At 41.4% G+C, this 23599-nt stretch overlaps 1 protein-coding gene across 4 annotated transcripts in view; it reads left to right on the top strand.

The window, feature by feature from the left end:
- arhgef3 (Rho guanine nucleotide exchange factor (GEF) 3) overlaps nucleotides 1–23599 on the top strand; it is a 118000-nt gene that overhangs the window by 23762 nt on the left and 70639 nt on the right. The window contains exons 1-2 of one of the 4 annotated variants that reach the window (XM_056239993.1): nucleotides 8483–8599; nucleotides 16980–17042. In XM_056239993.1, coding sequence (XP_056095968.1) covers nucleotides 8567–8599; nucleotides 16980–17042 — 96 coding nt within the window. In that variant the 5' untranslated portion in view covers nucleotides 8483–8566. Of the gene's footprint in view, nucleotides 1–8482; nucleotides 8600–16979; nucleotides 17043–23599 lie in introns of those variants that run through there. The other 3 variants (XM_056239994.1, XM_056239990.1, XM_056239991.1) reach the window with 3 other exon arrangements.

The raw sequence follows: 23599 nt of genomic DNA on the forward strand, positions 1-23599 counted from the left end.
AGTACAAAATCCAAATTGTAATCTTGGAGTTTAAAGGGCACCTATTATGCCCCTTTTCACAAGATGTAAAATAAGTCTCTGATGTCCCCAGAGTGTTTAAGTTTAAGCTCAAAATGCGCCACAGATCATTTTTTACAGCATGTTTAAATTGTCACTTTTTGGGGCTGAGAAAAACTCAGCCTCAAAAAAAGCGCCGTTTAAGTGTGTATCCTTTTGAATGCAAATGAGCCGCTGCTGCCCGTACAGGGGGCGGAGCCTCACGAGCTCGCCCTCAGAGGACAATCTCATCTCACTGAATGATAATATCAGAACAGAAACTCTCAGTAGCGGTGTTCATTTCGACCCGGATAACAATAATGCCTACAGAGTCCGAGAATATATGCTGTATGGAGATAGTCAAGTCAAGTCATCCTCATTTATATAGCGCTTTTAACAATGTAGATTGTTTCAACGCAGCTTTACAGAGATAAACGTAATAATTTAAGGTAACACAGATTGGTTTGGTTTTATAGCGGTTCTTGAATTGTTATTTTCCAGCTAAAGTTAGTTTTGATTGATTCACTTCCGGTGAAATGATCATTTGTTATTAAATTAGGGGCCGCTAAGACGACACCGTTCTCTCTAAACAGACTTTAAACTGAACCTGTGATAAACGCTGATGGCGTTCACATGCGCATTAAGAATTTATTCTATAGTTATGTGCGTTTGAATATATGTGCGCAGGTTTGTAATTCCCTACAAACCATGCCTAAACAAACTACTTGTCTTGCCTATAAATTTTTATACAGAATTTTATTTTATTTGATCACTTCTGGGTTGGTACGTGAACCCTAATTTCCACAACGCTTTATCTATAGAGTGGTATAGGGATCCTCCATAGGGAGAGGCTAGTTGGCACTTCAGCACTGCGTTGTCATCGGCTCCAGGCGAAGGTCCTTCGTCAGATCTGGAGAGTGTGTGTGTGTGTGTGTGTGTGTGTGTGTGTGTGTGTGTGTGTGTGTGTGTGTGTGTGTGTGTGTGTGTGTGTGTGTGTGTGTGTGTGTGTGTGTGTGTGTGTGTGTGTGTGTGTGTGTGTGTGTGTGTGTGTGTGTGTGAGAGAGTGTGTGAGTGTGTCCAGGCGCAGGTCCTTCATCAGATCTGGATACGGCCTGGATCCGGCAGGCTGCGGGAAAACCTCGGGATAAACAAAGGCACTAAAATTAGCGTAGATGCCATTCTTCTTATGATGTAATGAGTAGATCAGGATTTAAGGGAAGTGTTCCCAGTTCCGGCTGACCTAATCTATGCAGCCTAACATTGAATTATAGAAGTCTATAATGTATTATGTGAATGCTAGGTCAAAGAGATGTGTTTTTAGTCTAGCTTTGAACTGACAGAGTGTGTCTGCTTCCCGGACAATGGTAGGAAGACTGTTCCAAAGTTTTGGTGCTAAATAGGAAAAGGATCTCCCGCCAGCAGTCGATTTTGATATTCTAGGTATTATCAACTGGCCGGAACTTTGAGATCGCAATAGACGTGAAGGACTATAATGCGTTAAGAGCTCGCTCAAGTACTGCGGAGCTAAACCATTTAGTGCTTTGTAAGTAATAATCAGCAATATTTTGAAATGTATACGATGTTTAATAGGCAGCCAATAAAGTGTTGATAGAACCGGGCTAATATGGTCATACTTCCTGGTTCTGGTAAGAACTCGAGCTGCAGCGTTTTGGACCAGCTGTAGTTTGTTTATTAAGCGTGCAGGGCAACCACCCAGTAGAGCATTACAATAATCTAGCCTTGAGGTCATGAACGCATTAACTAATTGTTCCGCATTCGTCAATGAGAGCATATGGCGTAATTTAGATATATTTTTAAGATGGAAGAATGCGGTTTTACAGATACTAAACACGTGACTTTCAAATGAAAGATTGGTATCAAAGAGCACACCCAGGTTCCTAACCGACGACGAACACTTGACAGAGCAGCCATCAAGTGTTAGACAGTATTCTAGGTTATTACGTGAGGATGTTTTTTGTCCAATAATTAGAATCTCTATTTTTTCAGAATTTAGTAGTAAGAAATTACTAGTCATCCAATTTTTTATATCAGCTATGCATTCCGTTAATTTTGTGAATTGGTAAGTTTCGTTAGGTTTTGAAGAAATATACAGCTGAGTATCATCAGCATAACAGTGAAAGCTAATTCCATGTTTCCTAATGGTAGCATGTACAGAGTGAACAGCAACGGTCCTAGTACTGAGCCTTGTGGTACGCCATACTGAACTTGTGATCGATAAGACATCTCTTTATTTACTGCTACAAACTGATAACGGTCAGATAAGTATGATTTAAACCATGCTAATGCAAGTCCACTAATGCCAACATAGTTTTCTAGTCTATTTAAAAGAATATTGTGGTCAATAGTGTCAAATGCAGCACTAAGATCAAGTTTGCTTGCTTGCAAGCTTGCTTGCTTGCATGCTTTGCACTAAGATCAAGTAACACTAATAGAGAGATACAACCACGATCGGATGATAAGAGCAAATCATTTGTGACTCTAATGAGAGCAGTCTCAGTACTGTGGTACGGTCTAAATCCGGACTGGAAATCCTCGCAGATATAATTTCTTTCAAGAAAGGAATACAGTTGTGAGGCTATTGCTTTTTCTAATATCTTTGACAGAAAAGGCCGATTCGATTAATGATATTAAGAAGAGGATCTATGACATCTGGAAGCATCTCTTTCAATAGCTTAGTCGGTATAGGGTCTAACATACATGTTGTCGATTTAGATGATTTAACTAGTTTGCAAAATTCTTCCTCTCCTGTAGCAACAAATGAATCAAAATTATAGATAGAACAGGTATAGTTTATAACTTTTTTTTCATCTTGCTTTTATCCACTTTTAGTACAAGCCTGTTGTAGCGGACCTCGTCCGAATGATGGCCAAATATTTACTGATGAGTTTCATGAAGTTTATTGTACATCACACAAAAGATGAAGCGTCAGTTTTACTCCAGAAAATCACTGTAAGAGCTGAATAAACACAGTATAAGAAGTGCGCAATAAAGTCTATATCCATAAACTCTCTCTCTCTCCCTTTCATGATCATCAACATACACAGCGAATTACACAAAAACACTTGTTACAACTAACATTAAACAAATATATAAACAGCTTTTCAGGGGGTGCTTAATAAACTGCTAAACTTTATATCCGTAAAACGACTTTTTGTAAGAGTTCATCTGAAATAATAATTTTGTTTAAAAACAGTAAAAACTCTTTCATGAAAATTCATAAGAAATGTATTGTTTGAAATGCATCGTTTAGTAATGTTTAGATCTGATAACATTTCAATATTTGAGCTTCCAGTCAGATAGCGCTACGTCATAGCGTAAGCGATTGGATGTAGTTAGTTTCAGTTTGAAGTTAGAGACGTTGGAAGCAACACAGTGCTTCAGGACCGTGGGTACCATGTCTATGTTTTTTATGTTTTGGAAGTAAACTTTTAAAAGGAAGACTGTTTGGTTTGCTCGTGTTTCAAATACTGGTTGTAGTTAGACTGACTTCAAAAGGTGGTACAGAAGAATCAGAAGAAACTACCACTACAACTTTAATGAACTGTAATAAAGTGTGCGCTCACTTCCACTACTGCCCTGATCAGTAACTTTAGGCCTGTCGCTCCGGAGACTGTAAGCTGGATCACGAACAGTTGGTGCAGATCCATCCTCGAGTAACAACGAGATGAAATAAATCCTGCTATGTTCATTCTTACATCTTATAACAAAACACATCAATCGCTTAGAAGACATTCTTGTCTACAGCTGCTCTGGCATCGAAGCACTGACGGACTGTGCACAGCTCACTCACAGTGGGTCTATGCTAATACTACAGTGTCCGTCAACAGTCGTGGGCGGGGTCTGTGTACAGCTCACTCAGCGCGGGTCTATGCTAATACAGCAGTGTCCGTCAACAGTCGTGGGCGGGGCCTGTGTACAGCTCACTCAGGGCGGGTCTATGCTAATATAGCAGTGTCCGTCAACAGTCGTGGGCGGGGCCTGTGTTCAGCTCACTCAGGGCAGGGCTATGCTAATACTGCAGTGTCCGTCAACAGTTGTGGGAGGGGCCTGTGTACAGCTCACTCAGGGCAGGGCTATGCTAATATAGCAGTGTCCGTCAACAGTTGTGGGAGGGGCCTGTGTACAGCTCACTCAGGGCGGGTCTATGCTAATACTGCAGTGTCCGTCAACAGTCGTGGGCGGGGCCTGTGTACAGCTCACTCAGGGTGGGTCTATGCTAATACTGCAGTGTCCGTCAACAGCCGTGGGCGGGGCCTGTGTACAGCTCACTCAGGGCAGGGCTATGCTAATACTGCAGTGTCCGTCAACAGTCGTGGGAGGGGCCTGTGTACAGCTCACTCAGGGCAGGGCTATGCTAATACTGCAGTGTCCGTTAACAGTCGTGGGAGGGGCCTGTGTACAGCTCACTCAGGGCGGGTCTATGCTAATACTGCATTGTCCGTCAACAGTCGTGGGCGGGGCCTGTGTACAGCTCACTCAGGGCGGGTCTATGCTAATACTGCAGTGTCCGTCAACAGTCATGGGAGGGGCCTGTGTACAGCTCACTCAGGGCGGGTCTATGCTAATACAGCAGTGTCCGTCAACAGTCGTGGGAGGGGCCTGTGTACAGCTCATTCAGGGTGGGTCTATGCTAATACTGCAGTGTCCATCAACAGTCGTGGGAGGGGCCTGTGTACAGCTCACTCAGGGCGGGTCTATGCTAATACAGCAGTGTCCGTCAACAGTCGTGGGAGGGGCCTGTGTACAGCTCACTCAGGGTGGGTCTATGCTAATACTGCAGTGTCCATCAACAGTCGTGGGAGGGGCCTGTGTACAGCTCACTCAGGGCGGGTCTATGCTAATACAGCAGTGTCCGTCAACAGTCGTGCGAGGGGCCTGTGTACAGCTCACTCAGGGTGGGTCTATGCTAATACTGCAGTGTCCATCAACAGTCGTGGGAGGGGCCTGTGTACAGCTCACTCAGGGTGGGTCTATGCTAATACTGCAGTGTCCATCAACAGTCGTGGGAGAGGCCTGTGTACAGCTCACTCAGGGCGGGTCTATGCTAATACTGCAGTGTCCGTTAACAGTGGTGGGAGGGGCTTGTGCAAAACTACGTCACATTGCCCCGAATCTGAGAACGGGTTGTTCTGAGACAGTGCTTATGATTTATGGGGATTTTAAAAAAGCAATGGGTGGATTTTTATCACTATAGGGTGGTTGTGTTCAAACACCATGTAAAAGTGAATTTTGCATAATAGGTGCCCTTTAAACTTTAGACAACTGATTGCCTCATGGTTGTTTTTTTACAATGAAAGTCAATGGGCCTACTGTTTATTTTCAAAATATCCTCCTGGTATTCCACCAAAAAAAGAGATAAGCCCAAGTTTGAAATGACATGAGGGTTAGTAAATAACAACTTTGGACTTAACGTATTACTTAACGTATTTTTGGATGAACTATCCCTTTAACCTAAAGTGTGTTTTTAAATGGTTAGAAAACAAATATGTCCAGTTAAATGTAGAAATAAAATAAATTTCAGGATGCAAATATTGCCCATAAAACTAGTAATAATCTTTTAATTTTCAACATTATGTTAGTCTGTGAGGTGGCTGAAATATCTCCTTTTCTCTTACTTGATGATGTCTTTTGTGTAGCAATGGAATTAGTAAAGTCACAACACCAACCAATGATAACCTGGTGAAACAAATGGGTGCCTTTAGAATATGACAGAATGCAAGAACCAAAACAGATAACAGATAACTTCATTTCCTCATTTCCTGTGACTTGCCTTCTTAACCAGCAAAACTTCCTGGGTAAAAAAGCTTTATCTGAAAGTTCATGCAAAAGTTGAACAGCTAGACCAGCACCAAACCAAATCACAGAAGAGCATACATCAACAAACCTCCATGAGAAATTCATACTGGCTTTTCCAGCGATGTGCTTTTCAATAATACAGTAGTTGCACAAAGCTTTACCGCAATATATTTATGAGTGTTTGACAGTGTTAGGCTGCTCATAAATGGCCAACAAAATAACATAAATTCTGATCATGTCACCATATCAAGGTTCATGGGACGTCTAATAGTTTTGGGATCACACTCCCTTCAGAATGCCTCTGTCGGCCTTCCCTTGATCTGCAGGCGTGAGATAGTCCAAGGCTGAGCCGTATCATTTCAGACGACTTCTTGTATAAAACCACAAGGTCAGCAATGAATTCTGCCAATGTGGTGAAGAAATGTTGGGTTTATGACTCCATATCACTTCAGATAATAACCATATAAATTGTTCTTGAAATTCTGACCTACATGTGATGTTCATAAAAGACCTTAGGTCACATTAACACATCAGCTTCATTAATTTCTGACTCCAGATTAGAGTTTAGAAGTGAATTCATCTTCTCTGCGATGAATCTTTTCTCTCTGTCAACACAATTAAGCCTGCAGGAAAGAGAAATCGTCTATTAGACAGCAATATGATCGATGATTACTGAGAAATCAAATGATTTTTGTCGAAAATATTCTGAGAAAAGATCCCAGTAAAAGATCTCCATTAGACTTTCAAAAGAGATCTCAACATTAATGTCTGAAACTGTGCTCATTTTGGCAAATGTCAGAAGTCTCAATATTAACGATTGTCATCAGATTCTTCCAAAACCATCTGATTCGAGCTGCTGTATATCGTCCAAACAGCTTTTATAGCTCTGTACATGTCAGCGATGTTTCGTTTGTAGGGCTGGGTTAGGGTACTGGCACATTCGATTAGATTTCGATTCACAAGCTTTCAATTTGATTACAGTCAGTGATTACAATTGGATTTTATATATATATACACACACACAGTATGAATTTCTTTTAAGCTGCTTGGATTCAATGTGTATTGTGAAAAGCACTTCACAAATGGGCTTGTCTTGCATGTCCAAAAACATCTTAGCAGTGAAAAATACAATAAATAAATCCAGAAACTAGACATCACTAGAAATCTTTTTCGATTTGAGGCAAACCTGATCCGCTCTAATGATATAGTTGGATATAGCAGTTGAGTATGAATGCCTGCCACCAAAACCATCAAACAGTGCTGTGATTTGGCAACCTCCAGCGCTTTCACCTCAACAATTGTGTATATACAAGAAGAGACCATGTAACTATGTCATATTTCATGCGGTAACTATAGTAAGTGCCCGTGATGATGGTGGTGGGTGCGGTGACCATAACTGCGTTCACTTGTGGTTCCAGTGGCCAATGTTGAGACCACGTTTAAAGGTCATGTGAACAGCCTCACCGAAAATCCTATTGTACTGTCAATATTCACAATTAACCAACACCAATTACTTCCTATTTGAAAAGAAACTCCCCAAATCTCTCTGGTAACCTCAACACTGCAGTGACATTGATGTGAACTCATCATGCACATGATAACCGCAGCATGGCCTGAAGGCGCATCAGACACACCGCGCACTTCTGCAACAGGAAATGCTTAAAGGAAGACCGTTTGTTTCCAGGAAGTGTGTTTAGCAGGGATTTTCTGGCTTCCTGTTGTGAACTGTTCTCTGAGTGTACACAGATCTCCTGAACTGTGGCCTGAACAAAGGCAATATATCACATAAGTATATTAGGGCTGTGCATGATTAATCGCATCCTAAATAAAAATGTGTGTTGACATAAAAATGTGTGTGTACTGTGTATTATTTTGGATATATAAATACACACATATGCATGTATATATGTCAGAAAAATGTGTTATTTATATATAAATATATACAGTATATACATGCAAATATGTGTTAAATATATACATACAAATGTGTGACAGTGGGAGACAGTGGGAAAATATATATATATTTATATATACTAAATAATTATACACAGTACACACACATTTATTATGTAAACACAAACCTTTATTTTGGATGCGATTAATTGCACTAAAGTAAATATATATATTTTTATGCTTACCCTTAGATTTTCAATGGTAGTGTATCATGGTTTCGACAAAAATATGAAGCAGCAGCGCAACTGTTTTCAACATTGATAATAATCATAAATGTTTCTTGAGCAGCAAATCATCATATTAGAGTGATTTCTGAAGGATCATGTGACACTGAAGACTTAATGATGCTTTAATCACAGGAATTACATTTTATCATATATTCACATAGAAAACTGTATAAATAGTTCACAATATTACAGTTTCTTCTGAACCCTGCTGCGAAACTTCATTATTCAGTTTTTAATAATTGTACCAAAATAGTTTTTTTTTAAAGTCAACTTTGTAGTGTAAAGTGTTGTGTGTATTCCTCCCTGTAACGGGAAGCCGATCGCCTCCCTGACGCCAGCGCCGCAGACACACACCAGCAGAGATGCTGTCTGAGAGCCCGGCCCGATATAGCTCCGACACACTTCCTCCAGAACATCCTGTTTGCTGCTCACACACACACACACACACACATGGCTGAGGGTTAGACAGGTGACAGGGGTTGTGAAGGTGTTTCGGGGGTGTTGTGTGTCTGAGGTCCAGTGCTGTGAAGCCGATGATGGGGTGCTGCCTTTTCATCCATCAGAAGGTGAGCGCACATGTTATTCAGTTATGAAATGAATGTGGAATAAGGCATACCTCAGATCATCGTGGAAGAATTTGGTTTTGATATCTGACTGGTGTCTTGGCATATCTAAGCACAGTCTGAAACACTGTTGTCTTCTCTAACTGAAGCGGAGGCATGCGATCACTGGGAGGAACATCTGAAGTCTAGGTTTGCTCTCCACTTCATCTCTAGGAGAGACATTGGCGATGTCATTCGACATACTTTCTAAAGAACCATTTTTGGTTCCCCAAAGAACCTTTCAGTGAACAGTTCCTTAAAGAACCATTTATATTAGTGTGAAGAACATTTTAAAATCTAAAGAAGCTTTTGTGTAAAGTTAAGGCTCTTCGTGGACCATGGATGCCAGTATAAGCTTTATCTGAAGAAGAGTAATGAACAGTCTTCTGCTGTTGTAAGCCTGAGTATCTTTACATCTTTGTGTTTCTCTAAGCCTGAGTATCTTTACGTCTGTGTGTTTCTCTAAGCCTGAGTATCTTTACGTCTTTGTGTTTCTCTAAGCCTGAGTATCTTTACGTCTGTGTGTTTCTCTAAGCCTGAGTATCTTTACATCTTTGTGTTTCTCTAAGCCTGAGTATCTTTACGTCTGTGTGTTTCTCTAAGCCTGAGTATCTTTACGTCTGTGTGTTTCTCTAAGCCTGAGTATCTTTACGTCTTTGTGTTTCTCTAAGCCTGAGTATGTTTACGTCTGTGTGTTTCTCTAAGCCTGAGTATCTTTACGTCTGTGTGTTTCTCTAAGCCTGAGTATGTTTACATCTGTGTGTTTCTCTAAGCCTGAATATCTTTACGTCTGTGTGTTTCTCTAAGCCTGAGTATCTTTACGTCTTTGTGTTTCTCTAAGCCTGAGTATGTTTACGTCTGTGTGTTTCTCTAAGCCTGAGTATCTTTACGTCTGTGTGTTTCTCTAAGCCTGAGTATGTTTACGTCTGTGTGTTTCTCTAAGCCTGAATATCTTTACGTCTGTGTGTTTCTCTAAGCCTGAATATCTTTACGTCTGTGTGTTTCTCTAAGCCTGAGTATCTTTACGTCTGTGTGTTTCTCTAAGCCTGAGTATCTTTATGTCTGTGTGTTTCTCTAAGCCTGAGTATGTTTACGTCTTTGTGTTTCTCTAAGCCTGAGTATGTTTACGTCTGTGTGTTTCTCTAAGCCTGAGTATCTTTACGTCTGTGTGTTTCTCTAAGCCTGAATATCTTTACGGCTTTGTGTTTCTCTAAGCCTGAGTATCTTTACGTCTGTGTGTTTCTCTAAGCCTGAGTATCTTTACGTCTTTGTGTTTCTCTAAGCCTGAGTATCTTTACGTCTTTGTGTTTTTCTAAGCCTGAGTATCTTTACGTCTGTGTGTTTCTCTAAGCCTGAGTATCTTTATGTCTGTGTGTTTCTCTAAGCCTGAGTATCTTTATGTCTGTGTGTTTCTCTAAGCCTGAGTATCTTTATGTCTGTGTGTTTCTCTAAGCCTGAGTATGTTTACGTCTTTGTGTTTCTCTAAGCCTGAGTATCTTTACGTCTGTGTGTTTCTCTAAGCCTGAGTATCTTTACGTCTGTGTGTTTCTCTAAGCCTGAGTATCTTTACGTCTGTGTGTTTCTCTAAGCCTGAGTATCTTTACGTCTGTGTGTTTCTCTAAGCCTGAATATCTTTACGGCTTTGTGTTTCTCTAAGCCTGAGTATCTTTACATCTTTGTGTTTCTCTAAGCCTGAGTATCTTTACGTCTGTGTGTTTCTCTAAGCCTGAGTATGTTTACGTCTTTGTGTTTCTCTAAGCCTGAGTATGTTTACGTCTTTGTGTTTCTCTAAGCCTGAGTATCTTTACGTATTTGTGTTTCTCTAAGCCTGAGTATGTTTACGTCTGTGTGTTTCTCTAAGCCTGAGTATGTTTACGTCTGTGTGTTTCTCTAAGCTTGAGTATCTTTACGTCTTTGTGTTTCTCTAAGCCTGAGTATCTTTACGTCTTTGTGTTTCTCTAAGCCTGAGTATGTTTACGTCTTTGTGTTTCTCTAAGCCTGAGTATCTTTACGTCTTTGTGTTTCTCTAAGCCTGAGTATGTTTACGTCTGTGTGTTTCTCTAAGCCTGAGTATGTTTACGTCTTTGTGTTTTTCTAAGCCTGAGTATGTTTACGTCTTTGTGTTTCTCTAAGCCTGAGTATGTTTACGTCTTTGTGTTTCTCTAAGCCTGAGTATCTTTACGTCTTTGTGTTTCTCTAAGCCTGAGTATCTTTACGTCTTTGTGTTTCTCTAAGCCTGAGTATCTTTACGTCTGTGTGTTTCTCTAAGCCTGAGTATGTTTACGTCTTTGTGTTTCTCTAAGCCTGAGTATCTTTACGTCTGTGTGTTTCTCTAAGCCTGAGTATGTTTACGTCTTTGTGTTTCTCTAAGCCTGAGTATCTTTACGTCTGTGTGTTTCTCTAAGCCCGAGTATCTTTACGTCTTTGTGTTTCTCTAAGCCTGAGTATCTTTACGTCTGTGTGTTTCTCTAAGCCTGAGTATGTTTACGTCTTTGTGTTTCTCTAAGCCTGAGTATCTTTACGTATTTGTGTTTCTCTAAGCCTGAGTATGTTTACGTCTTTGTTTTTGTTTTCTAAGCCTGAGTATCTTTACGTCTTTGTGTTTCTCTAAGCCTGAATATCTTTACGTCTTTGTGTTTCTCTCAAAATCTTCTTGTTATAATTGTTTGAAGTGATGAATTGTTGTGAATGAGAGATGAAGTTGGGTTTGTATGGTAGGTGTGTTTACAGTTAGTCTTCATGTGAAAGTGACTGTGATTGTGTTGCGCATCTGTTGCAGCCCTTACATTATATTTCCAGATGCACTGTAATGTTCTCGTTGTGTTTGCTGTGTTCAGAAGCTGTTTGTGAAACATTAGGGGATTTATGAATTGTTTTTCGGTGGCATAATGATGACTTTCTTTGTCATTGAGTACATTTGGTTTGGCGAAGAAAAAAATTGATCATGTTTCATGTGCCATGCGTTCCATGCGTTTCATGTGCCATGTGTTCCATGACTGATGACCTGTGTAACATTGACACTGTTATTGAGCTAAATTGAATCAAGTAAATTGAGCTGAATAATTATACTATTGTCTTTTTATTGCTGCTTTACAACTGAAACCGAATTTGTTTTATATGAGAATTTTGCAACGTTAATACTGTTATTTTCCTGTTTATTACTGTGTACATCCTGGTTTATTCCTGTGATCAAAGCTGAGTTTCCAGCATCATTTCTCCAGTCTTCAGTGTCACATGATCCTTCAGAAATCACTCTAATATGAGGATTTGATGATCAAGAAACATGTCTGATTATTACAAATGTTTTCACACAAAACTGGAAACTGTGATGCGTGTGCTTACTTTCAGGACACCCTCATGTTGTCCCAAACCCATCTGACTTTTTCTCTGCCATACTGTAGGTCAAAATGTAAAAAAATATATATAAATATATATAACTTTTCATCATGCAACTTCAATGAATGTGAGCTGGAGTTTTCAAGCTCCAAAAAGAACACAAAAAAAAACACTGGAAAGACTTTTTTTAACCAGATAAACCATGTTGTGTTATTATGTGTATGTTAGTTTTAGTATGTTATTATGTGTATACTTTTTTGGTCCTTTTTAATAATTCCATTACAGTACATTATCTTATAGCGACCAGTACATCATTAAAATAAATGTATTACTTTTGTTGAGTTCACAGAATAAATGTATTAATACGAGTATGGTACAACACAAGACAGAATAAAAAAAAAAATCCAAGTTCCTGTTTTTATTTTGTTACATACTATTTAAAAATATTAGTCAGTATACAAAATGTAATGCCGCAGTAAGCAGTATTCATTCTGAACATACAGACACCTGAAATAATGATACTGTCTTCTTCAAATAAGAAACCTGAATCTAATTGTCTGGCACTGGTGGGAACACGTACAGCGGGTGTTATCCACGGGTCACGAGCAGCAGACCTCGTTCGTCCTCGTGGAGGCGTTCACTCGCATTGTGCTGGTTGTCATGGAGAATAAACAGTAATGGAGCAACAATAACAAAGCTGGCAATAGAGTTGACCATACAAAAAACCGATAGCATGATTTATATAAACATTTTATTTACCATCTACAACAACAATAGGTCTAGAACTGGTCAGATGCATTTAAAGGGCACATATCATGAAAATCTGACTTGCTATAATCGGGTCACCGGTGCTTCTACCAACCCAGAAAACATGAAAAGTGAAACCTAGTAGCTTTGTTTTGGTAAGCCTTTCTCTGCAAGCATGTCAAAAAATAAGCCGATCTGATTTCGCTCCCCTTCTGACGCAGGAAGAGGATCTTATTATAATATTATTACCACCCCTTAATCTGCACGTTTACACCCACGGCCCCGCCTTTTTTTTTCTGTAATGCAATGGCAAAAGTTTGAGCAAAGCATGTAAACTGTTCTGTCATTGAGCACAGACGAGCACTGAACACTATTGACCAGAACATGTCACAGCTGTCTTATAAACACCTCAGGGAACTGTCACATGACAGTACATGCAAGTCGATGAGATTAATCAATGTAACTCCATAACAACTACATGCATGTAGTTCACTAACCATTCAGAAACATCCAGACTCCTCCCACTGTCATCTCCTCTCAGGCTCCGCCCACTGTCATCTCCTCTCAGGCTCCGCCCACTGTCATCTCCTCTCAGGCTCCGCCCACTGTCATCTCCTCTCAGGCTCCACCCACTGTCATCTCCTCTCAGGCTCCGCCCACTGTCATCTCCTCTCAGGCTCCGCCCACTGTCATCTCCTCTCAGGCTCCACCCACTGTCATCTCCTCTCATGCTCCACCCACTGTCATCTCCTCTCATGCTCCTCCCACTGTCATCTCCTCTCATGCTCCTCCCACTGTCATCTCCTCTCAGGCTCCTCCCACTGTCATCTCCACTCAGACTCCTCCCACTGTCATCTCCTCTCAGGCTCCTCCCACTGTCATCTCCACTCAGACTCCTCCCACTGTCATCTCCTCTCAGACTCCTCCCACTGTCATCTCCTCTCAGGCTCCTCCCACTGTCATCTCCACTCAGGCTCCGCCCACTGTCATCTCCTCTCAGGCTCCTCCCACTGTCATCTCCTCTCAGGCTCCTCCCACTGTCATCTCCACTCAGGCTCCGCCCACAGTCTTCTCCTCTCAGGCTCCGCCCACTGTCATCTCCTCTCAGGCTCCACCCACTGTCATCTCCTCTCAGGCTCCTCCCACTGTCATCTCCACTCAGGCTCCTCCCACTGTCATCTCCTCTCATGCTCCTCCCACTGTCATCTCCTCTCAGGCTCCGCCCACTGTCATCTCCTCTCATGCTCCTCCCACTGTCATCTCCTCTCAGGCTCCACCCACTGTCATCTCCTCTCAGGCTCCTCCCACTGTCATCTCCACTCAGGCTCCCCCCACTGTCATCTCCTCTCATGCTCCTCCCACTGTCATCTCCTCTCAGGCTCCGCCCACTGTCATCTCCTCTCAGGCTCCGCCCACTGTCATCTCCTCTCAGGCTCCTCCCACTGTCATCTCCTCTCAGGCTCCGCCCACTGTCATCTCCTCTCATGCTCCTCCCACTGTCATCTCCTCTCATGCTCCGCCCACTGTCATCTCCTCTCATGCTCCTCCCACTGTCATCTCCTCTCATGCTCCGCCCACTGTCATCTCCTCTCATGCTCCTCCCACTGTCATCTCCTCTCATGCTCTGCCCACTGTCATCTCCTCTAAGGCTCCGCCCACTGTCATGCTCCTCCCACTGTCATCTCCACTCAGGCTCCTCCCACTGTCATCTCCACTCAGGCTCCTGCCACTGTCATCTCCTCTCATGCTCCTCCCACTGTCATCTCCTCTCAGGCTCCGCCCACTGTCATCTCCTCTCATGCTCCTCCCACTGTCATCTCCTCTCAGGCTCCACCCACTGTCATCTCCTCTCAGGCTCCTCCCACTGTCATCTCCTCTCATGCTCCTCCCACTGTCATCTCCTCTCATGCTCCGCCCACTGTCATCTCCTCTCATGCTCCTCCCACTGTCATCTCCTCTCATGCTCTGCCCACTGTCATCTCCTCTAAGGCTCCGCCCACTGTCATGCTCCTCCCACTGTCATCTCCTCTAAGGCTCCGCCCACTGTCATGCTCCTCCCACTGTCATCTCCACTCAGGCTCCTCCCACTGTCATCTCCACTCAGGCTCCTGCCACTGTCATCTCCTCTCAGGCTCCTCCCACTGTCATCTCCTCTCAGGCTCCTCCCACTGTCATCTCCTCTCAGGCTCCTTCCACTGTCATCTCCTCTCAGGCTCCTCCCACTGTCATCTCCTCTCAGGCTCCTCCCACTGTCATCTCCTCTCAGGCTCCTTCCACTGTCATCTCCTCTCAGGCTCCTCCCACTGTCATCTCCACTCAGGCTCCTTCCACTGTCATCTCCTCTCAGGCTCCTCCCACTGTCATCTCCTCTCAGGCTCCTCCCACTGTCATCTCCTCCTACTAAGCCCCTGCTGCCCTCATCTTTTGGACTTGTTGTTGTTGTTGTGTTAAGACACGGGGACATGTCTTTTTGATGGAGCGTTAATGTCATGTTTGGTCTTTGTTTCTGTTGGACTTTGTTGGTTTGTCTCTGTTTCCTTGTTTGCATTGGTTGCCATGGTTGTCCATTGCTGAAGTAACACCTGTTTCTTGTTCCTTTGATTGGTTAGGGTTAGTACATTGAGGTTGTTAGTACAACAGTTGTTTTCTGTTAGTCTTTGTTCTGTCTTCATCTCATTTTAGTTGGTTGTTCTGTTCAAGTGTTTTGATTCTGAGTATCCTGAAATCCTTTGTTATTTTTAAGTGCACAAATAAAAATTACTTTTATAGATTACTTTTATAAATTACTTTATAAATTAGATCCTGCTCACATTTTTCATCATCTGCGTCGACCAGCGGCGGCAGCCACCATCACAGTGTCATTTATTTCAATTTTATATTAGTCTAGTTGAAAATAATAGCTTCTGGTTTAAAGGTGCCGTCGGCAACATTTTTTTGATCATATTCAGTGAAGTCGACACTATAATCCGACAGAACAACATAAATAAAGTGCTTTTAGAAAAAAACCCGAGCTTCTAACTCCACCTGGAGCGTGTTATTTGTTTTGCAAAAATCCACAGCTCCCGGATCATCATGTCCAATCAGCGCAGGGGGTGTGAGATCTGACTGCCAATCACAGATCGGGCACACGCCACCCCTCGCGCACGCTACAATCACATGCACACGCCGGAAGTTCGCACAGTAACGAAGAGTGATGGTAAATGGACTGCATTTATATAGCGTTTCACAGACCCAATGGCCAACAAAGCGCTTTACATATTGCCTCACATTCACCCATTCACTCACTCATACACCAACGGCGGTGTCAGCCATGCAAGGCGCCATCCAGCTCGTCGGGAGCAGCTGGGGTTAGGTGTCTTGCTCATGGGCACCTATAATCAGGTGGAACCGGGGATTGAACCACCAACCAGTTTTGTTTGTAGACAACCTACATGAACCACTGAGCCACTGCCGCCCTAAATGTGGCGGATGTATCTTGCTTTCAAAACACTAACAAATCAAGTAAGCTCATTTAGAGTATAAATGACGTTAGCAATTGCAATCTATCGGTAGATTAGCCAGATACTCCACGGTGCTGATGGATGCTGATGAGACGGGCGCGTCACAGATAACCTGGTGCACACGCACTGACGAGCACGAACTCGGTGGGAGGGTGTCCGTTGATAGTGGGGGAGGGGCATGAGAGTTGTAAACATTCACAATTTTGCGTAAGTCCACTCAATCTGCCAGACTTGCCGACTGCAGCTTTAAACCTGTTTTGTTCAGTTTGTCTAAAAACAAATAGCGCTCCCCATAGGAAAAATGTAAGAAACTATTTTGTTTGAATTGTATTTTCACTTGAACATTTTTCATTATGTGTAATGAAAATATATTGATTAAGTATTGTATGGTCTTTAAAATAAATATTTTTACTTTACTTTTTATTTGTTGATTAGGAAAATAAGAATTAAGTATAAGTATTTAGTATAAGAAAAAGTAATATACTTGTCTGTAACCGAGTATTTGTTCAGTGTATGCGCACCACTTTAATGCTTTCCCGTTTATTACTGACTAATTATTCAAATGCTGCAAATATACTTCATTTCAACATGGTGAACCTACAAGCTTTATATTGTGTTGTCGTGTCTATATGTAACTTCTGCATGACAGTTTCAACTAAATAAAATCAGTAGTATCTAAATCACGCAGGTGTTCTGAAACATAACTTGTGTTTGTTAGTGAGACTGGCGCACTGAACTGATTATCACTTGTGTCTTTACAGAAGAAGAGGAAGCAGAGGAAGAGAGATGTGGACTCACTCAGTCTCTGCAGTTTGGACATCAATGTGAGTTACTTTAATGTGTATTAACAATTATAATACTCATAAAAGAGCTTAGTACTCAGAGTTATAATACTCAGAGCTTATTTTCTGCAATGATCCAAAAGCCTATGGAAAAATGGCCAGGGTGATGCGAACTTCTGCTTTGGCCTACACAAACATCACTGCATTTCTCTCCTTGGTACCGGAAGACTTGGCATGAAGGGTTCAAATTCTTCAGACTGACTATTACATCGCAGCTTCTGCTGAGGGATTTTATGGGCATCAAGATTTATTTTTTTGCCAAAGTCTATTTGTGATAATGAGCCAAAGGCCGTCAGTGCAACTGAAATGAACAACATTCCTCACTAAAGCTCTTTGCATCGCTGAATGGTATGTGTGAAGAGGAAAATCATATTTTTTAAAAGGTCAGCCTTAGCTCGCTTCCTAAAGCACATGAACAAAAAGGCATGTAATTACAAGGCTTTATTGGAAGTGTTTGATTGCATATGTGTGCTTGTGTGGTCGAATGGTGCTGTGTGTAGAGTGCCAGCGAGGAATACAGCGTCACTGTCAGTGATCTGACTCAAGATGAGAGCACACATCTCTACATCATGTGCCAGTACTGTTGTGATATGGCACACTCTTCACTGACACTGACGGATGTTTAGTTCTGTGTAACTTTGCATGGAACAGCCATTCAGAAATATAGGAACATGTGTTAGAGGTTTTGCTTTAATGTCTGTAACTCCCACTGGGTTGTTATTTCTGAATGTACTATTGCTCTAAAATACTTATTTTTTCGGGTGGCATATCTGTATCATGATCGTACGGTAAACTGCCGTATTTTTAAGACTAATAGTTTAGTGCAGATGAACTAGAACTGACATGAGCCAGCGTTTCTCTGAGCTATTTATTAGATTCTCCAGGCACATTTGTTTCTTTCAGTGGCATTTTTAATGGCAACATCTGTTTTACAGAAAATATAGTCCAACACTCTGACATACCTAACAGTGTCAGCATTTTTTTAACTCAAAGATAATAATTTGATAGGAATTTAGATGTCAGACTTGTTAGTTACTGGCAAAATGGCAGCATGGAAAACCGTGCCTCTTCATACATTTATGCAAAACTCCAAAAAATGTGTGTATAAATTCAATTGTCACTGCAGTTTCCAGCTGGAATGAACACTAGTGGCAGTAAAACACTGACAGCTTTTCTTCCCTGTCACACAAATCCCTTCCACACAGATTATTGATTAATAAAGACGTATTTTTGTGCGGTTTCTTGCACGTTACTATGATATGAGCTCAAAACACTTTTACCAAAGTGCATGATTGGTAAACTAATACATGCAAGACATGTCGCCACAGGCACATTTTTCCAAAGGTGTGCAAAATGAGGATGAGTAAACTGTACTAACTTTTTCTCTGAACTCCATTTGTCAAAACATTACTCTTTTGGTTCCTAACAGAGGCATCCTTATTTCATGTTTATGATGTTTGATTGATTTTAGAGCTGGAGGCTTTGAGGTTTCTTCAGAGGTCAAAGCACTGTATGAATGTAATAACTAATAGTTATTCCAGCTGAATTGGACATAATTGCAGCTCTCCTGTGCTTTTATAGTTGAAGGGCTCTAATAGGTTTATTTCTGCAGACATTAGCAAGACGACCCAGAATGCAGTGCTTTGAGAGAGCTCCAGTAATGACAGATTCCATACCTTGAAATTGCGGTGGCTTTGAACGTACCCTGAGCAAGTCCAAACCGTCCTGGAATCTGCTCGAGGCGTGTGTGTTTGCCATCGCAGACTGCCTGTGTGCGCTCTGAGCAGAGGAGCTGGTGTTCAGTGCAGGAGCTCGGGTGGGCGCGTTTGGGAAGGTGGGTTTGTTACGGATGTGCTGTGATGTCAGTGTGGGAAGTCTAACATGGCTAGCCATTGTTTTCATGTTTGGGTGCTCCTCCTTTACTGGTATATGTGACTCAAGTCTTAAAATGATTCTCACTCAACAATTCATCGCTCCAGTCACTGATGGTAATCACTTTCCATATTTAAAGTTCCTAATGTGAATTATGGGCTTGGACCCTCCAAAGGAAGTTAAAACAAAAGGTTTGACAGTCTTACAAGTAGGGTTTTTATTGTTAACTAAAACTAAAACCATAAAAAACTTCAGCTAAAATTAAAATAAAATAAAAAATAAAAAAATAAAATAGATTCAAAACAGAAGCGGTAGTTGGGGATTACCGGTGAGCTTTTTTTCCCAGTTCTCCGACTTTTCCCACTTCCCACTAAATGAACCACTGGGGTGGGATGAAATATAACACCTATTGAAAACATGGAAATCAAGTTAAAAAAACGTATAATCTGCTGATTGATTATATCAGGTCTGTCCTACAGCGTTCACACAATGTTTCAGGCAACGTTTTAGTAACCAAAAAATGTAGACTTAAATCACTTTCAATAATGTGTCAAATCTAGTTTATTTATGGAGCCCTTTACAACTTCTCAGTAGACCAAAGGACTATACAGTCAGTAAAATACAGAAGATACAAACAACACAATAGCTCAAATAAAATACCGCTTCCAGAAATCCACAATTAAAAGCCATAGAAAACAAATAAGATTTCAGGCAAGATTTAAAGGGTTAGTTATCCAAAAATGAAATTCTGCCTTTAATGACTCAGCCTCATGTCATTCCAAATCCGCAAGACCTTCGTTCATCTTCAGAACACAAAAGAAGATATTTTTGATGAAATCCGAGAGCTTTCTGTCCCTCCATTAACAGCTACACAACTACCACTTTCAAGGCCCAGAAAGTAGTAAAGACGTCGTTGAAATAGTCATGTGACTACAGTGGTTCGACATTAATGTTATGAAGCGACGAGAAAACTTTTGTGCGCAAAGAACAAAAACAAAAATAACGACTTTATTCAACAATTTCTTCTCTTCCGTGTCAGTCTCTGACGTTGTTCACGTTGTAAACACGGTGCAGTGCTTCCTCTAACGTCAGAACGCCGGCTCCTGCATCAGCATCACACACACCTGTCGTCGTGATCACGTGAACAGAGCTTGGGTCAGTCAGAAAGCTCTCAGATTTCATCAAAAATATCTTCATTTGTGTTCTGAAGATGAACGAAGGTCTTACGGGTTGGAACGTCATTGGAAGATACAGATCTAATGTCAATGTTAGGGTCCATGTAAACGCAGCTACTGTCAGCTTAAAAATAATAACTTCAGGTTGAATTATTAGATTTTTCTCCAGCAAGCATTTCACCTCCTCATAACATAATAAAAAATACATTTGAGAACTCGTTCCTCCAGCTTTGAGAGGCAAGTAAATGTAAATGTCATAAGAATAAAGATAAGGCATCCCAAAAACCCATCAGACCCAGAGGCAGCATGAATAAAGAAAACAGAATAGGGCCCAAAACGGAGCCCTGTGGAACTCCACAGTCAATAGAGACTGTAGAGGAACACAATTCCCCAACCCTTCCCGAAAAAAAACTATTTTAAAACAGTCCCTTTCAGACCCACGATATGCTGAGATTATCGTGATCTATTGAATCAAAAGCTGCACTGAGATCCAGCATAATTTAGGCTCCTTGATTACCCAGGTCACCAATATGTTACAAATCATTTGTATCCCATTGTGAAGCTGATTCAGTGCTATAACCCACCCTGAAACCAGACGTCCAGCACTTAATTTTTAGCCAAAAAGGAGCTACTGTCTCCAATATTTTTGAAATACAAGGCAGCTTAGAAATATGTAATCATAGCAACAGTACACTGCTCGAGTGCTTTGCCTTTAGGATCAGTATCGGACAGTACATTCTGAAAACATATAGCCTAATAACACAAACATTTTAATTTATTAATTAAAAATATACAACAAAACCCTATTTACAATAGTTGACAGTAAGGCTGCGCTCACACTGCAGGGGCTTAATGCTCAATTCCGATTTTTTGAAGAAATGTAATTTTTTTGCAAGGCCGTTCACATTTCCAATTAAATGCGACCTTTTGTGATCTCCTGTGTGAACGTGAACGTGAACGTGAAATGACCCTGAAGTGACCCGGATGCGCAGAAGAGTACTCAACGGTCAACGACGTCACTTGTTGTTTGCGGAAGTAGCTAAACATGGAAATCAACAGTGGAGCTCGTTTAGCAATATTAAAGTTATTTTCCCAACAGAGCCAGCACAATTACAATCTTCTCATTCCCGCCTACTTCAACGCAGAATTATGACGTTTGTCGCATATCAATGACGTGCGGGTCGGATACATGTGACCTGGCCGTTCAGATTGAAGTCGCATTTCAAAAGAGCGGATACATATCGGATTTGGACCACATACCCAAGTGGCCTGGGTCGCATTTGAAAAGATCGGATCTGTGTCGTTCAGACTGTCATGAAAAGATCAGATACAGGTCGCATAGGGGTAAAAAAATCGGAATTGGGTCGTTTCAGCCTGCAGTGTGAACGTAGCCTTAGATAACAGTGCTAGTGGTAAATAATTCACACCTTTTTAATTTGACACCTTTTCCCTAAAGACTCTGGCTTGTGTGTGTGTGTCAGAGCTGAAGTGTGCAGTGGGTTGAGTCTGGGGTCAGGGGAGGCCGGAGCATGTGCCTGCCTGGCATGTGTTCATCTGAGCCACAGTCTGCCAGTGCTACACAATAGATTGACTAATATATCGACAGAGCCTGCAGTCACTGGTACACTGCTACTGCTATTGTTTATCACGCAGCCGCTTGCAGTTCCTCTAGTGTGGAAAACAAGATATTGATCTCTATCAAGGGCCTTTCCCAAATAGAGCGCAGCCATTGTGGTGGTTTCACCGCATGTATTGATATGGCTCACCATGGGCGCTCGTCTGTTACTGGGTAATCGTGCTGTGAGGAAAGAGTCTGACGCACACAGACTCCTGTGCTCATGCACTGGGGCACAAACACTAGTTCAGCATGTTCTCTTTATTTTAAAAGAAAGTATTTGTTTTTCCTTGACTTAGTTTGTGCATTGATTTTGTTGGAAAGAAAAGCACACCTTATCACATTGCTAGCAATTTTAGCTTTGGTGCTCAAGTCTCACGGTTTGGTTTAGATTTAAAGTACACACTGTTTTACACACATATCCCCGTCATCCCGTTTGAGTTGAATATCTCACATCTCCAACTCGCCTCAAAGTACTGTAAAACAACGCAATGTATGTAGTTCCTCCTGCTGAATTGCACCTAGGTGGCTTTGTTTTTGCGTACACTAAAGATTCAGAAAATATGCTGGCAAGAAAACATGTTTAGATATATTAGCTGATTTGGATTTTAACCTGGCGTCTACTGTTTTTGCAGGTGATGAAGCTTAATTTTGCTTGGGTTAGATGGGGTTACTTGTTTAGATATCAAATGCTTCTTCATTTACTCAGACTCAGAATAAGCCCTCCAGATAAGCTTAACTGTGGCACACTCATTTTTATTGACAACTTCCATATGCTTGCAAATTCGGACCTACAGTAAATAGTGCTCATTAAGTAGCTTGTACTTCAGGCAAATGTTTAAATCTTTTGTTCTACAGAGTTTGTGCTGACACTGGCCGTTTCTGGAACACCACAGATTGTAAAGATGTGTTGATCAGTTATGATACTGCTGTCATTGCAAGTTAGTAATATTCATGATAAGAAATGCTTGCAAGTCCCAATTTATATGTCAGTTTAAGGAAAATTAGTTAAGTCAATTGTCTTTTATAATTGCCCTGGTTGAAATAAATGGCATTTGGTATCATTGACATGGAGCAATTATTTTTGCCATGCCAATTTTGAAGTTTGAATCTGTCTGGAGAAACCAGGCTAGTAGTGAATCCCCCAGGGTTCAGTATTGGGTCCTCTATTTATGTGCCCTACCTCCCTTCATCACAATAGCTGTTGTAAATAAATGTCATTTGTGCCTTCCAAAAACCCAAGAGAGTCAGCAATTTCACTGAAATAGTACAGGAGTATGACAATGATGAATAAATTAGCCACATAAGAGGTAACCATATACAATATATTATTTAATATTATTATTTTCTGTAAGTTCACGTTCTACCACCCTATACATTACTCCACCGAGGTTTAGAAGGGTTCATTATTTTAGGGTTCATTTTCCACATTGCATAAACAAGTAGTTCCACTTTTAGCTTCCGATGTTTGTAATCTGGACAGAAAATGATTGTTGACATGCTGTGTGGACAGCTATTTCAGGACAGGTGGGTGAGGAACCCTGCGCAGCGCTATCCTGCTTCAGCGGAAGACTTAAATTAACTTCCATTACGTGACTAGCCCTTTAAATCCAATAACCCTTCAGATCTATTCCGGAGGACACACTAAAGGTGACCACAGTAGAACTGCAGGTTTATACGATACTGGCCCCCAAACCTCCTTAAAATGGTTAATGAAACCAGTAGACTTGGCTGCTCTTCCTGTTTACACCTTAACAGAGGTTTCCGTTTGCTTTGAGATATAAAAAGAGAAAGCTTTCACAAAGAAAGAAGGACAGATAGAATAGTCTCTTCTGACTTGTCAGTCAGGGGAACCAATAGTGCTGTGAAAAGTCTGT

This window comes from Rhinichthys klamathensis, unplaced genomic scaffold, assembly GCF_029890125.1.
Source record: "Rhinichthys klamathensis goyatoka isolate OS25496 unplaced genomic scaffold, OSU_Roscu_1.1 h1tg000578l_1, whole genome shotgun sequence".
In the NCBI taxonomy this organism is placed as follows: domain Eukaryota; kingdom Metazoa; phylum Chordata; class Actinopteri; order Cypriniformes; family Leuciscidae; genus Rhinichthys; species Rhinichthys klamathensis.